At 32.0% G+C, this 15,712-nt stretch overlaps 2 protein-coding genes across 2 annotated transcripts; both read right to left on the reverse strand.

The window, feature by feature from the left end:
- Window positions 1-6,953: 6,953 nt before the first annotated feature.
- Window positions 6,954-10,903, reverse strand: LOC113404773 (UDP-glucosyltransferase 2-like). The gene is made up of 4 exons (XM_026645776.2): window positions 9,975-10,903; window positions 9,516-9,738; window positions 7,618-7,834; window positions 6,954-7,299 (listed from the first exon to the last, which is right to left on the reverse strand). The coding sequence occupies exons 1-4, from the start codon at window positions 10,833-10,835 to the stop codon at window positions 6,993-6,995; spliced, it is 1,608 nt and encodes a 535-aa protein (XP_026501561.2). The 5' UTR covers window positions 10,836-10,903; the 3' UTR covers window positions 6,954-6,992.
- A 1,122-nt stretch (window positions 10,904-12,025) lies between these two features.
- LOC113404719 (vesicle transport protein SEC20) lies at window positions 12,026-15,316 on the reverse strand. The gene is made up of 5 exons (XM_026645696.2): window positions 15,107-15,316; window positions 14,692-14,864; window positions 14,225-14,382; window positions 13,592-13,695; window positions 12,026-12,291 (listed from the first exon to the last, which is right to left on the reverse strand). Exons 1-5 carry the CDS (start codon window positions 15,245-15,247, stop codon window positions 12,127-12,129), a joined length of 741 nt encoding a protein of 246 aa, XP_026501481.1. The 5' UTR covers window positions 15,248-15,316; the 3' UTR covers window positions 12,026-12,126.
- Between the last annotated feature and the right edge of the window lie 396 nt (window positions 15,317-15,712).

The raw sequence follows: 15,712 nt of genomic DNA on the forward strand, positions 1-15,712 counted from the left end.
GAGAATTTGGTAGACTCCACCACGCGCACCAACGCGGGTTGATCGATTTAAATGAGGAAGAATTTCATTTCAATTACACATGCAGGCTTCCTCCTCGATGTATTCCATTTTCGCCGAGCACGAGATGTACTTATGTACTCATACAAGATAAATAATAAATTTAAATGTATTTAAGTAATATATCTATGTTAATTGAATTTGAATTGTAAAAGATTTACTACTGAATATTTTTAATAAAACTTTAATAAACGTTGAATAAATAATATTTCGATATAATTTTATTTCGAAGTAATTTGTTTATTTGTCTTAAGGTGTCAGTGTCTGTGGACAGGAAGCGATTAATTACTGTCAGGTGGCCCATGTACTTGTCAGCCTTCCTGAGATAAATAAAATAAGTTATTAAGCATATTTGAAATGTAAAGTCTAAAGTTATTTGTTTCCCTAGTGTGCAAGATAACTCCTGCATATTGTTCAGTCTCCGATGGTAATGTTCAACGTGGCAGAAATCGGGCAGTACGTAGTCTTTAAGGGAAAATATTTTTTTATAATGTTTCATATTATGTATAAAAAAAAATATTCAATAATATTCAAAGCGTTACCGACTCGCCCGGAAAGGGTTGCGAAGGTCCTGCGATAAAGGATTTATGTTTAGTCAAATATAAAATTCAATGATAACATTAACATATGTAAGATCAATGAATCGAATTGTTTATAAAGACATAAAAATAATGTAAGAAAAAGAAATATTTTTCATATCAAATAATAATAGAAATTATACTCTCAAAGCGGCAACGCCCAAAGAGATTTCATTTAAAATGTCATTTTATTTTTCAATTCTATAAATACAAACTCGAGACTCACCGCAGAACACAAATTGAAATGTCAGAAAGTGATGAACAACATTAACTATACTATATAAGGATATACGTATCAAAATAGCGTATCGCCGTAAGTCGGCTTTCAGCATTTCGCAAGTGTAACACGTTAGTGACTGTAGACCTACAGAATAGCGCTGCTGTAGGCATATCGTTTATAAGTTATTTCATGGAATGCATGTAGGCATATTATACAAACATTTCAGAATATAAACTCATAGTTATAACAAGCACCATCAAAATCATCAGCCAATCGTAATCCATTGCCGGCCATAGGCCTCTCTCAAGATGCGCCAGAGCTCACTATTCTCCGCCTTCCGCATCTAGTCGAGTTCCGCCACCTTCTTCAAGTTATCAATTATCATTATTCAAGTAGTCTCCACTCTAGGAGTCATCTGGTCCAATGATCACGGGTCCTTCGGCATACATGACCAATCCAGTACCACTTCAGTCTGCTAATCTAATCTTGCAAACTATGTCGGTAACTCAAGTTCTCAGTTCGTTCACTGGATCTCTCATCTCTCTCTGATGGGAGATCCATGCATAGCATAAACCGAGCATAGCTCGCTCCATAGAACGATGAGCGCCCATGAGTTTGCGGACTAGTCCCGCGGTTAGTGTCCACGTTTCGGCAACATGGCAAGTAAAACGCATTTTTCAAAACAATATTTTTCATAAATTCCAACATTGCGGTATAGGCCTTAAAGACTTAACGAAGGTTGACAAATTTTACAACTAAAAACTAACTCGATTATAAAGTATTAACTAGATTTCGCTTGTGCTCCTTTTAAGAGATTTACCCTTCTTACTAAACTCTAATTCCACACATGTGCGAATAAATTACTAACAAACTTATAATTGTCAGAACAAAACATCGTTGAACTAACCAAAAATGTAAGTGTCATTATCTCAATCTTACTAAGAAATATATATTTTTTTTTTTAAATATGCTTGGGTATAGTTTGAAATCATTTTTAGTAAGTCTACATCGATACTAATATATAAAGCTGGAGAATTTATAAGTTTGAACGCGCCAGAGCGGATCTACCAGATGGACCGAGTTGCACTTGTCGTAGTCATGAGTTGACTTAGTCAGTTAAACCCACACCACCTAGATGTCCGAAAATCCACAACAGCGCGATTTTTAAGACATTTTCTGCCTCGCACAACCACTGTGTGGAACCAGCTTTCACCGGCGGTTTTTCCGAATCGATACGACTTGGGAACCTTCAAGAAAATAGCGTACTCTTTCCTGAAAGGCCGGCAACGCACCTGCAAGCCCCCCGGCGTTGCAGATGTCCATGGGCGGTGGTAGTCACTTTCCATCAGGTGAGCCTCCTGCTCGTTTGCCACCTCTAACATAAAAAAAAAAAAAAAACACCCGTTAAAACCGAATGTAACGTATTAAAAAGATTTACTCGTATTTATAGATATACATGTTTATAGATTAGACTAATATATAATACAAGGTTAAAAAATTATAGAATAATTCACTATTATATTATTATGATAATTTCGAGAGCGATGCCACGGAGCTGCTGTTGGTAAAACAATGTACACTATGTAGGTGACAGTTAAGTATAGTAAATTAACATGTAAATGACTTCCTGTTGGGCTAAGGCATTCTTAAAACAAGGTTCGGTTCTGTTCCACCATGCTACACCAATACGGGTTGCTGAATTCAGATTTTCTTACGACGTTTTCCTTCACCGGCGAGCATGGTATGAATTATAAAATTAAATTAAGCACATAAAAATTCAGTGGTGTTGTCGTTTTAGTTCCGATGCCATCACGGCGTTTCAGTGTAAAACGTGAACAAAACAAACTAATAATATAAATAATTTCTAAGTGACTACTACGTTATATGCCTTCTTTGGACAAGGTCTAAATCATTTAGGTATATGACATATTGGTTCATTAAATAACATAAAATATATATAACTATCTAATATCGAAGCGGCCGAATAATAAGATGCATAAAACCTTTTTTTTTTTTAAAGTATTTTAGAAAGCATTATCGTAAATATTATTTTTAATAAAATTATAAATATTTTTCTTCGTCATTAACACTGGTCCATATTACAATATGGAATGGAATATATCATACAATACATATATCTGTTATATGTACAAAATAAAAAAGGAATTATGCGCATTGAAAAATTAAAACTTAAGATCAGAAATATCACAATTTCTAATACAAAAATTAAAAAAAATGTAGACAACTAAATAAAACTTGGCGTAGTAATATCGTACTTCTTTAGAAAATAAAGTATCAAGAAAATAAAAACTACATACCAGAACGTCATATCAAACTTAAGTACCTAATAAACAAAGTGAATATTATCAATCGCTAAGTCATAAACTTCCCTTCAACAACAGCGCTATTTTATCCGACCTCGCAAGTTCACCTGACATCCTGACAAGTGATGATCATTATGTGGTCACCACTAACCGCCTTAACCTTTACCTCTTCCCTTCCGGGTGTTAATACCGTATGGTATGATCTTCCTACCTTGATATCTATATATACAATATAAGTGAAGGAAAGAATTTATGATAAGTAATTGCTATGAATTATTTTAAAGAAAAAGTTATGATTGCCGTTTAACTTTACTTTAATAGTGAAGTTATTTAAAATTAACTATAGTTTTTTTTTTTTATAATTGTTATTTCTTTGTTCTGTGTTGCCATTGCATGTACTTTTTTAATCTCAAATACGATGTGTGAGTCAGATTTCTCTCTCACAATTCATTGGTGATATGACCTTATAAAAGTTCGCCTACGTATTTTATTTATTTCCTAATTATAAATAGTGAAGTGCAGTTAATATTACACCTAAAGATATACATAACCATTTCAACATTTATATCACCAAGTCATCAAATCTTCAGGCCAACAGCAACATTTAATTCGTTACTGTCTGTTTCGGGTGAAGGGTGAGTGTGTCAGTTTAATTATAGGAGCAATGGATACAAATTCTAAGTTTCCATTGTACGTGGTGATAAATAATTCTTCGAGAACTGTAATGAAATAAGCCCTAAAAATAGGGGGCATTGACACAGCTGTGAATTGTTACTTTTAAAAATATAAATATCATAAATAGATTATTTATTTTAATATAAGACCTGTCGTATGAAGTTTAAAAATAATATATTATTTAATAAGTGTTAATCATTTCATGTCTTTTGTATGTTACATAGCATAGTACCTACTTATATTATGAGTTTATTTTTTGTAATAATATTTTTTTACACAAGAGTTGCATTCAGTTTTGACTTCCTGACATTAATGTATTGTAATGTTGTATGCCAGAAATTACTGGATATTTATATCTTAACTAGTATTCGCTCGCGGTTTAGGGGTTGGCGTCACGTGTTAGACATAAAAACGTAACCTATGTCCTTCCTTGGATTTCAGACTTGCTTCATATTAAATTTCATTAAATTCTGTTCAGTAGTTTGTCCGTGAAAGATCAACAGACAGACAGATAGACAGTTGTTTTTTTTTATGTAATTGGTGGCAAAGGAAGCCACCTGATATAAAGTGATTACCGCCGCCCGTGAACATCTGCAACACCGGGGGCTTGCAGGTGCATTGCCGGCCCTTGAGGAATAAGTACGCTCTTGTCTTGAAGGTTCCCAAGTCGTATCGTTAGTTAGTATAAAGTTAGTTACTTTCACAATTATAATATTAGTAGAAATAAAAAACAATAAATAAATTTATGTTACAATAAGGTAACACAAATTCGCATTACTTAATAATAACATTAACAGGGTAACGAATTTAGATAGAATACATGTTTCTGACAAAAAAGAAAGAATCAGATCAGACTTAGTCCTTGTTCTTAATAAACATAAAATACCCAAAATAGCAATTATTCAATACCGTTATAAATCTAGCGGAAAAACACATTATAATTCATTGCCAAACGAATTTTTGCATCAATCATCTTAACGGCCTTTGGTATAATCGCCGAATTCGTTCTAATGTGCGATGCGATCCGACCCTGCGGGCTGCGAGCTGCGACAAATATTATTGTTAATGCGACTCAATGTCGCTCTGAGGCCGTTGTCTGACTCACTCGTCATTTTTACGTCATCCTGTTATCCCAACGGCTTCTGAACCTAGATAAATACCGAACATTATGAGCTTTAGAAAATATATCTAAACATATTTTTTCAAGTAATATAAAAACAAGACTTAAACAGACAAGGGAACTCGAGAATTTGGCAGTTATTTTAACTTAAATAAAAGTCAAGAACTTTAATTTCTCTCCACGATAATAAAATTATGAAGAGACTATTGAATTATTATCTAGCGTATAAACCCAATTACACTTAGCGGAAATATTACTTTTAGCAAATTGATTATCATGCAATAAACATCTTGTTTGATCAACATTGAACATAAGTTCAACAGTAATAACGACTTTTATTTTTATACCTATAATTAAGCAAGAACTATTTACAAACACCAGTCGATCTATTTAAAAAGATTCATGCAAAAATCAACGACATTGTTTATCATTTGTTCTGAAATAATTAAAGGCATGATTAAATAAGCTAAAAATAAAGCTAATAATTTTAATACAACAATATTATGGTTATTTTTCCTTGATCCCATATCAAAAATCATTGACCATTCGCGAGATACGATTCTCAGAAAATAATTAAATCAATAAATATTTCACATTTAAATTTATATTAGGAAAATCATGATACAAAAATATATTCAATAGAACCTTAAGGATTCAATAAATCTCAATATATCTTACACTACTCACTATTTCTAAACCTCAAAATAAAAGAATATCAACCTTTTACGATTTATTGTTAATGCCAACGAAACTTACTTTTATTTGAAGAAATATCCATCATTAATAATTAAATTACATTTGAATTAAATATATAATTAATATTAAAAGTCCCTGGCCGCATCCGTCTATACGTATGCAAGTACTCGTATCTTCGCGATAATTCCAGGAACTACTGTCATAACACAGGGATCTGATTTTCCAGACGTCATATTTTGAATAAGTATTTAACATCCATATAGGAAAAACTTATCTAATTGTGCTTTTGAATAGAATTGTCAGACAAAAATAATCTTATATCTATAAACATAAAATCGATAAACATTTAGGTACATATAAAATATATTTTTTCGGATGCTTACTGACCTGACCATGAAAGGAATCTAGTTTTGTTTATTTAGACTTTGTTTTGGAACATCATTGAACGATGATAGTGGGGTCATTGGCTAGGGTTGACTATCGGCCTCGCGTGATAATGATGATTTCAAACCGCATAATATTATATTACATACGTCATATACTTGTAACATAATTTTATTATTATCTAGTCGTAATTAACTAAAAATTCTTATTTATTGAATATAGCTTATCTTTAGATATTTATATTTACACACTTTTGCCTGTCATTAGTAGAAAACGAAAGAGAAGTAATTTCTTTTAATAATATTAATTACTTGAACATAACTCTGTCAGATATCATGTGTCAATCTATGAACCTTTTGTGATGAAATTGAAAATGTAGATAGTTTCCAAGTTCCACCCTAAACAGGACAGCATATTATTTTCTCTTTTGTTATCTGTATATTTTTTTGCACGAATTCTACGTGAAAATAAATATCTTACATATTCATAGCGTAAGCCTATTCTCGTCCCAGTGGTTATGGGACGATAGCTGCACATAAAAAATCGGTTAAAATTATTGTCTCATGTAGATGTGCAGAAAAAATATTATAATATATAATTATAATATACCTACAGAATTCTTAATTGCAATTTACTGAATTGTTTCAATCGTCATCGAAAAACTCCAATTCTAACTGACCTAATGGATATTATTTGACATTAAAAACATCACTTTTATGAAAGATTTCATCGTTGTGGCGCCAAATGTAGATGAGTGACTTGCAGTTTACAATGGAATGAAGTCAAAACAAAACCTGTCATATTTTAAAAATATTTTGAATAAACGCGAAGTTTCGCGGGCAACCCACTATTATATTTTAAAAAGAATTCTTTTTCAAAATAAATATAATACAATTAGGTAAGTACAAAATATTTTATTACAAATATCATTTTAACAATTACGATCGTTTTTTCTTTGTTTTTTGTTTATTTTCTGACTTAAATAACTTAACAAATGATGTAAAAACTAATATCAATATTTTACAAATTATATACACAAGAGACAAAATTCCTAATACGAATACAATTAGAATACTATAGACATCTAACAGCGATGATATAAAACATGAATTGTGAGTCGACGGTAGAGATGGTGGCGCCGTTTTGTGTCTTGCTACGTACTCCGTCCAAAAGATGGCGCTGTCCAAGACATTCATAGGTCGGTCATGCCAAAGTTTTGAAATTTGCTTAGCATTTTGCTGCACCCTAGGTACGAGAAAATCGTTGTCAGATTTAATAATAATAACTGTAATAAATTTGTAGTGTTAAGCGTTTAATTTAATTCATTTTCATTAAAATAAAATTTAAGATTTAATACAACTACCTCACAACTCCTTAAAAAAATATACAAAAATTAATTTAATAAATTCAATTATATCTATTAACGTCTAGATTTTCTCAAATATTTATTAAAACCAGAAAAGGATTTTCGAAATGAAACTATAAATACCGCACAGGAAACTATAAAGAATCTATAGTTTCGAATTACCTGACAATAGGTTTTAGAGATTTTAAAAGACTTACTCTGAAGACGCCAACTGTTTGATAGCTTCAGCCAAGTTGTCATCGTTAAGGTGGTCAAAGTACATGGTCATTCCCAGTCCACTATCGGCCACAGCCGCCGAATTAGAAAACTGATCTCCAAAGAAAGGAATCGTCAGCAATGGCGTCCCGCAGTGAGCTGCTTCAGAGATACTTAACATTCCACCGTGAGACACGAATGCTATTACATTTGGATGACCTTCAATTAAAACAAAAAAAACTTTAATATAATTTAGGTAATGGAATATTACATTTAAGATTAACTCACTCTATCTTAGTTTAAACAAATTTTAATAAATAATTAATCCTTATTATTTACGTACGTACTTGCTTAATTAGTTATTTAATAAGAAATGTTAAAACTAAGAACCGCGTAGTTTGCGGAAATTTGGAAAAAAGCCGCCACGTCTAAATCTATGGTTAACACATAGCCCACGAATATTTGATGTTAAACAACAAGTCATACAGTGGCATGTGGTGGTCAGTAAAAACAAAACCAAAGAGGGTTGGGGTGACACTGATAATAATGCTGTGCTGTGGTTGAAGAATACCTTTTTGACAGAGTAATTACACGCAACCAGTAAACCCATAGTGCATAAAACTTAGCAAATTATGAGCAAGAAAAACACTTAATAACATAAAGAACACGTCATTATAAAAAAATCATGAAATGTTTAAGGATATCTACAATTTCACTGAATTGTATGCGTTTTTCTATTATTCTTATTCTGGTGCCTGATTCACAACCGGAACCATATGTATACCTATTCTATTGCATAACATTATCTCAGTCTATATCAAGTTCGAGGCAACAGATTTTAAATAGTCGTGCTGACATAAAATTTTAACACAGGCTGTAGTCGTTCGTTGGGTTTCGTTTTCTTAGTAATTCATATTATGATACGTATATTGTTCGGCGGTTTTGCTTCCCGAGATTGGCGCATTGGTATTGTAAAAAATGGGTAGGATTTCTTACGCACACTTGCGAAATTAACAAAATGTTTGTCTTTGAACATTTTTAAAGATGGCAGTTATACAGTACGCCGCTAGTTAGTTAACTTTAATTGATGACGCATCATTCACATGCTGTTTTAATATATATATATTTTTAAGATAAAAAATATTTACTAATTTTCTTTTTCTTTTCATAAAAGTTTTTGAATATGCACTCTACTCCTACGCATATGTCCCTTTATTACTATCTATTTTCATCTTCTATTACATCTATTACATCTTCCCATAAGCTCGCCCGTCTACCTATTTTATAAAAATTGACTGTAACAAAAATTAATACTTTTTATTTTTAATTTTATGCCCACTCTATTTTGCTATAGTTCACTTTTGTGAACTATAAAAAAATCTATACTAATATTATTAAGAGCTATTTTTTTGTTAGTATGTACTCCAGAACTAACGACCCGATTCTATTTATTTTTTTCATTGTTAAAACGCTAAATTCTTTCTGAATGCCATAGGATATAAATTATATTTATGTCTTATCATTTTCTTTATTAATAAATAACACACATGCGGAGCCGGGGCATGACATTAGTCGTCTAGTTAAATATATATTGGATTAATTTTTCCTCTACTTTAGATATCCCCACACGACCATTTGCATTCTTTTATTAAACAGTAACTATAATTTCGTCTTTCCTGCATATTTCGTATTTGTTTGAATAATGATGGTCATCAAACTAAAATAACATCCAGCAGTCCAATTCTGCTGACTGGAGCCAGCAGAGTTTAAGCATCAGTAAGTCAAAAACTCGGTGATACTTACGTTGATTTAAACCATCATCTGTATCCTCCACCAACTGACCTATCACGTTAGACCCTTTGTTTAGTACGTACGTAACTCTAATAATCCTTATACTCACACAAAACATCTAATTGAGGGAACCAGCTACGTGTTAATAAATTATCATTGCTGACTAAAAACGTCGTATCTTCCAACTTCCAGAGTACCTTTTGCGGGATTTTCTTAAACGCGAGAAGAAATTGTTCAATTTTTTTCTTCGACATAGTACTCGCTTTTAAATTCGATCCGAAGCTGACGTAAACGACGCCGTCCTTCGCACTAGATATAAATTTCTCTATATCCTATAAACAATAATTTTCACAGCTTTTAATAATTTTCAAATCAACTGTAAAATCTTAAAATATTATTAAAAAAGAGTACTTCCCGTCTTTTTAAGTTTGTATATTAATGTAAAACAATTTTAAATAAACATTCTATATAACAAAACAATAAAAAACTCCTCTATCTCTTTTCTCCTATATATCTCTTCTTAGTTGGACTTAATTGGAAGATACAAAGATCGTAAAAGTGAACATACCTCTGGCACTGGCTGCGGTTTACCAATATGCATACCAGCAATTTCAAGTAGCTGCGGTGCAAGTAATCTTGCTCCAGTTATTGAATAATGTTGATAAGCAAACATCATTTTCATCCTATCTCTAGCTATCTTCTCTACGTCCAACGCAACATTTGGAAGATTCTTGTTAAATATGTCATATATGGATCTATGTAATTGCCATAAACCAATCGTGTTCGCATATATGTTCATAAGATAGTTCTCAACTTTCTGGTATACGGACGGATTCGTGCCAGAGTTTGAAAAGTAAAATGCATTCGATGAAATATCGAACGGCATACCAATTCTTGAATAAGCCCAAGGTAAGAGAGTATGCGAAGTTATTCCAATAATTGGTGCATCGTATAGCGCAGCCGCATAAGCAAGCCCACAGTCACTTACGAATTGCTCAACAAATATCACGTCAAATTTATCTCCTCTTTCCCGAAGCGCCTCGACATCTTTATTACTAAAAAAAAGCTCACAGTCCTGTTTCACATTCGGTGGACCTATTGTAAAATGTATTTTGAAATTTAATAGATGAGAAAACGAAGATGTGTAATTTTCAAAAAACGCCATACCGGGCGTAGGGTGAATCGGTGCATTTATATTAATAAATTTTAAATTTGGTACGGGATTATTTTCGGGAAAATTATTGATAACAGTAACTGAATGTCCTCGGATAGCTAGCTCACGAAATAGTGTCTGGAAGGCCATGTAATGGCTTTTGAAAGGTAAAGACGCGATAGCTAGTATGTTCAGTGCACTTGCATAATTAAAAACTTGTGATACTACTACGACTATTAATACAAACACGAGCTTGTAATTAGTCATAGTGGACATGACGCGTTGACAGTTAAACGACCTCTAGATTTCAAAGTGTTCACGATTCGACGGTCTGTCTTACCGGCGGACCGCCGTTAACTGAACTATAATATAGAATGAACGTCGCTCGTGATGACGATATCCACCTATATTATTATTAGCAACACATTTTAGTATTTAGTGTATTTTAATTGGACTTATATGATTAAATGTTAATTAATAACATACGACTGATTTTTTGTCCGTCGTGTTCGGTGAAATTCTTCATCATTTGTCTTGTAAAAATACTGTTTTCGAGAATAAAAAATTATAGTGACTCTTGTAAATGACCCATTGCTATAACAAAGGCGTCCTTAAATGCAGGTTTGTACACAAGTGGCATAATTTCATTCATCACATGTAGGTTTCCTAACGATGGTTTCATATTTGATTTAAAAGCAACACTTATCTTAAGGATCGCGTTCGTTGACCACGATTCTATATATAACATGTTGTAATTGCACCAAGATAATAAATGCGTCATTTATTTTGATATAATTATTAATCGACTATCTCGTTGGCTAGCTAATAAGATTGGAGATTTAAAGGGCCTGGATTCAAACCCCGCGCCAGACCAATAAAATGTTCGTGAGTTTTTCCTTTAGTACCAACACCAAGGTTGAAAATTGACATTCCCGTGCCTCGGAAAGCACGCAAAGCCGTTGGTCCTGTTCTCAGAAGTGCGTTTATTTCGGATATCCTTTCCATCCAATTATGAAAGCGATGGTATAGAGAACACCTTTACTTGATGGTAAGGCTATGCGCAAGCCCGTCTGGGTAGGTACCCCCCACTCATCATGTATTCTACTGCCACGTAATAATACTTATATTCTTGTGTTCCGGTTTGATGAGTGAGCCAGTGTATCCATGGAAACTAAGGTATAATGTCCCTTGTGCCTGACCCATAAGGTTCCCAAGGATGGTCGCACATTGGCGGTGTAAGGAATGGTTAAAATTTCATATGGAACCATAAGTCTATGAGCAGTGGATACCATTTACCATCAGGTGGCCCATTTGCCCGTTTGCCTACCAATGTTGTAATAAAAAATCCTGTGTTTGGGCATCCGTTGAGAATAGTTGCCGTTACTATTACCAGACCAAACGATCAGGTCATCATCTTCATAAATTACCTAATTATTACAAAAGGGAGGCGTTTTTAAGAAATCAAATCAAATATACACATTTTATTGAATAATTAACATTTAAAATAATACATTTATACAAATAAATAAATTCAGAATACAAAATTATAAAAAAAAACAATTAGTCCTTAAAACAACCTTTTTTGAACGATATACAAACAGACAGCTAAGAAAAAAAGGAATGCAAAAAACATTATCACTTTATCTGTGAACTCCCGTCTTCCATACTTCTTTAAAAGTTTACTCGACTGCGTGATCGTACTGCCTGTATTTTGAAGTTCTGCTTGCGTGCCCTTAAACAAAAATAAAATAATTTAATTTTGCTGCGCTTATCACGAACGCACACGCAAGGGAGTAGAGCGGCGACGGAGAGAGTGCATCATACTGGTTGCCGTCACGGCATACGGTCTAAACTCAAAACGGTACAAACAACAACAACCAATAACGAATACCCTTTTAAGAATAATTTCTAATCTGACATTGTAACTGAGTTTATTGCCGGTTTTGCTCGGTAGAATCTGCATTCTGAACCGGTAGCAGCTTTATATTTCAGACAAATCTATGAAGCGACGATTAAAAAAGTGCTTGTTAATAAGTCCATCCATCCAAAACTTCCAAATCATGGTATTTTTTTATATCTTCACGGGAGGTAACATTGTATTGCATTTTACAAACATCATAAATTCGACATCAATATCTTATCACCTCAATCATAATCAGAACTATTTCTTAACTAGGCAACAATTGCTGCCAAAATATTTGGAAAGCTAATTTGTAGTTTAAAACAATTATGTAGAAAAATATAAATTGAAAAATTCGCTTAAGATAAATCAGTAGAACGACGAATACGTGTCTTAATCGTAAAGGGAGAAAAAACGAGGTACATAAATGCCTTACTACTCTATTATTAACATAATATATTCATTCGATTTAACAGCTGCGTTGGCGCGGTTTCAAAGAACTAGTTGTACTGAGGTTTGACGTTCTATCAGATTCAGATAGAAAAATAGTGCAGATAGAGTGCACAGAGGGTGAGAGTGTGTTAGCCCAGAACTTTACTTGGTTGTAGATCTTTGTGCAAGTCTGTCTAGGTATGTACCACCTAATCATCAAATTTTACAAACAACAATTCTTAGTATTGTTGAGGTTCAGTTTGAATTTGAGAGGTGAGCTAGTGAGTAATGTGGCACAAGAACAAGGAACATAACATCTTAGTTCCTATGGTTGATCGCACGTTGGTTATATGAGAAATTATTAATATTTCTCACTATACCAATGTGGCAGTGGTGACCAACTTACCCTTACCACATTAGCCTTTTTGCTCATCAATAACATAAAAAATACACTAAGAAAAATTAATTATTTTGAAGTGCATCCACACTGTCACTCAAAAAAGATAAATGACGCTTTAAATTGTCAACTAACGACAATACCTGAGCATTTGACAAAATTTATGTCGTCATAATTACTTATAGTCACTTTGGAATTAAATTAAGCATGAATAAAAGTAAGATTAAATACATATTTAATTTCGTGCTTCACTATTACATCAAAACTTTGCACTATGATTTTTAATATTAAATGAACACATACATGCACCGTAGAGCTAGAAGATACCAAGCTATCCAACGTGTCTTGACTCCTCTGGGTTGTTGTTGCTAATTGTCGACTAATAGAGAGCAATTGTTCAGTGACACCTGTTTATATAAATATTATAAAAATGTATCATCTCACAATAAAATGATTGCTTTTAAAATTTCTTATTAGTTATTTTTTGTGATAACTGTATTGCAATAATTATTAACTCAAAAGGTTTTTCTATTAATTTATTCATCAGCTAAATTGCTGAATTGATTGCACAGAAATTAGATATAGAGGCAGTGTGGGACTTGCATTAGGACAAAGGCGTTTAAATTAAAATAGTAATGAGAAAAAATAATTTAAAATAGATGATAATGTGGGAAACTGCTAATAATTATATTATCAAAAAATATATTTTAATGTTATCTTAACTTTACTGCCCAAGAAGCAGAAACAATAGTAAAACATTGACCTTGACGAATATGTAAATCATACTTTCTCTTTGAAAAACTTCACACAGAGCAGTTACATAGTTGCTACGTAAAAGAAGGGTCAACCAACAATATAAATATATTGAAAACATTTAAAAGTAATAAACAATATTTTGTTGGAACCAAATTATTGAATTAAGAGAAATTAAAGTACCTGTAGACATTTTTAGTAAGCCATCTCTGTCGACTTTCTTTTTCCTATTCCTTAAAACAGATTCTTCTCCTGCACCTGCTTTCAACAAATCCTCTCTCTGAGCTTTCTCAATTGCAAACATGCTACTTATATTGGCTTCTTTGAATTCTTTTAGGAGACTGAAAGTAAATAAATCATATTTTTAAATATATTTCATTATTAATCTTTTATATTAATAAAAATTTTTTGTTACTTTCAATTATATTATAATTATCATTAATAATTTTGGTGAATTTTTACATTTTAATACTACTTGTAAGTGAAATTGCAATACACTTAACAATAATAATTTTCTTAATAAATTACGATCTCTACAATATTTTAAAACATTTGGTTTTTTATATTATTATTATTATATATTTTTTATGGTACATGTACCATAAAAAAATAACAACCAAAAATAAATAAATGATAATTAAATTAAATACCCTGCTAACAGATGCCTCTGGGAAACCGACTCGAGAAAATATTTTTGATCATTCATGTCAGTAGCATGGGCATCTAAATTTTCTAATTCTTCTCTTAATAAAGTTATTTTAGCTCTGCCTTTTTCATTAAGTTCATTTAAACTTTCCATAGAATCTCGACATTCCAAAATGTCCTAAAATTAAAGAAACTATAGTCTTATGAAACCAAAACAGGCAATTATAATACATATTATCTTCAATATATTAACAGGTTATACTTTCAAAGATCACATATTGAAGACAACCTATATACTGAAATGATTTATTTTGATTAAAATGATTTTTATTAGATAGATCCTCACTATAATTGGAGTATATAATATTGGCATAATAACTATAATACAATACGTAAAGAATTAAATAGATTATTACTTGCCTGAATTATAGCTTTCACCTGAAAATGATATGTTGCTAAATTTTGTACAAAATTATCATATATTTCGTCCGGTTCTTCGGCTTTTTCATTATGAACTTCTTGAATTTTGTCTAAATGATTTAAATCTACTGTTAACATCATATTAGATGTTTTATTTAAATTATACGTAATTAGTAATTACAATTAGGTTCCTTCTATTTTATTTATTAAATGTCAGTAATGTCACTGTCATCTCGTATATATTTTTTATACTTAAAACATTTGTCTCAAATTAAGGCAAAAGCATGGAACCATACAGCCTTTTTTTCATTATTGATAATTCCGGTCACATTTTTTTCTGTTTTATTCCAAAATTATTCATATTTGAATATCCCCATTTACTAATGTTTTGACTTTTGGGCTTTCTAAAAATTTTAACAGCCCTATTTTTGATATTACGAATAGATGTATGTTTAAAGATAAAAAAACATAGACTTACCATTAATTATTGGAATTTTGTCCTGCTGTAATTGCTTATCGGCCATACCGGCATATTCGGCTGCATACCTTCGGAATACACGGCCCGAGAAGTTTAATTTCTTTCTCGCTTAAAATCGGTGCGTGTTT

This window comes from Vanessa tameamea, chromosome 8 (assembly GCF_037043105.1).
Source record: "Vanessa tameamea isolate UH-Manoa-2023 chromosome 8, ilVanTame1 primary haplotype, whole genome shotgun sequence".
Taxonomy (NCBI): domain Eukaryota; kingdom Metazoa; phylum Arthropoda; class Insecta; order Lepidoptera; family Nymphalidae; genus Vanessa; species Vanessa tameamea.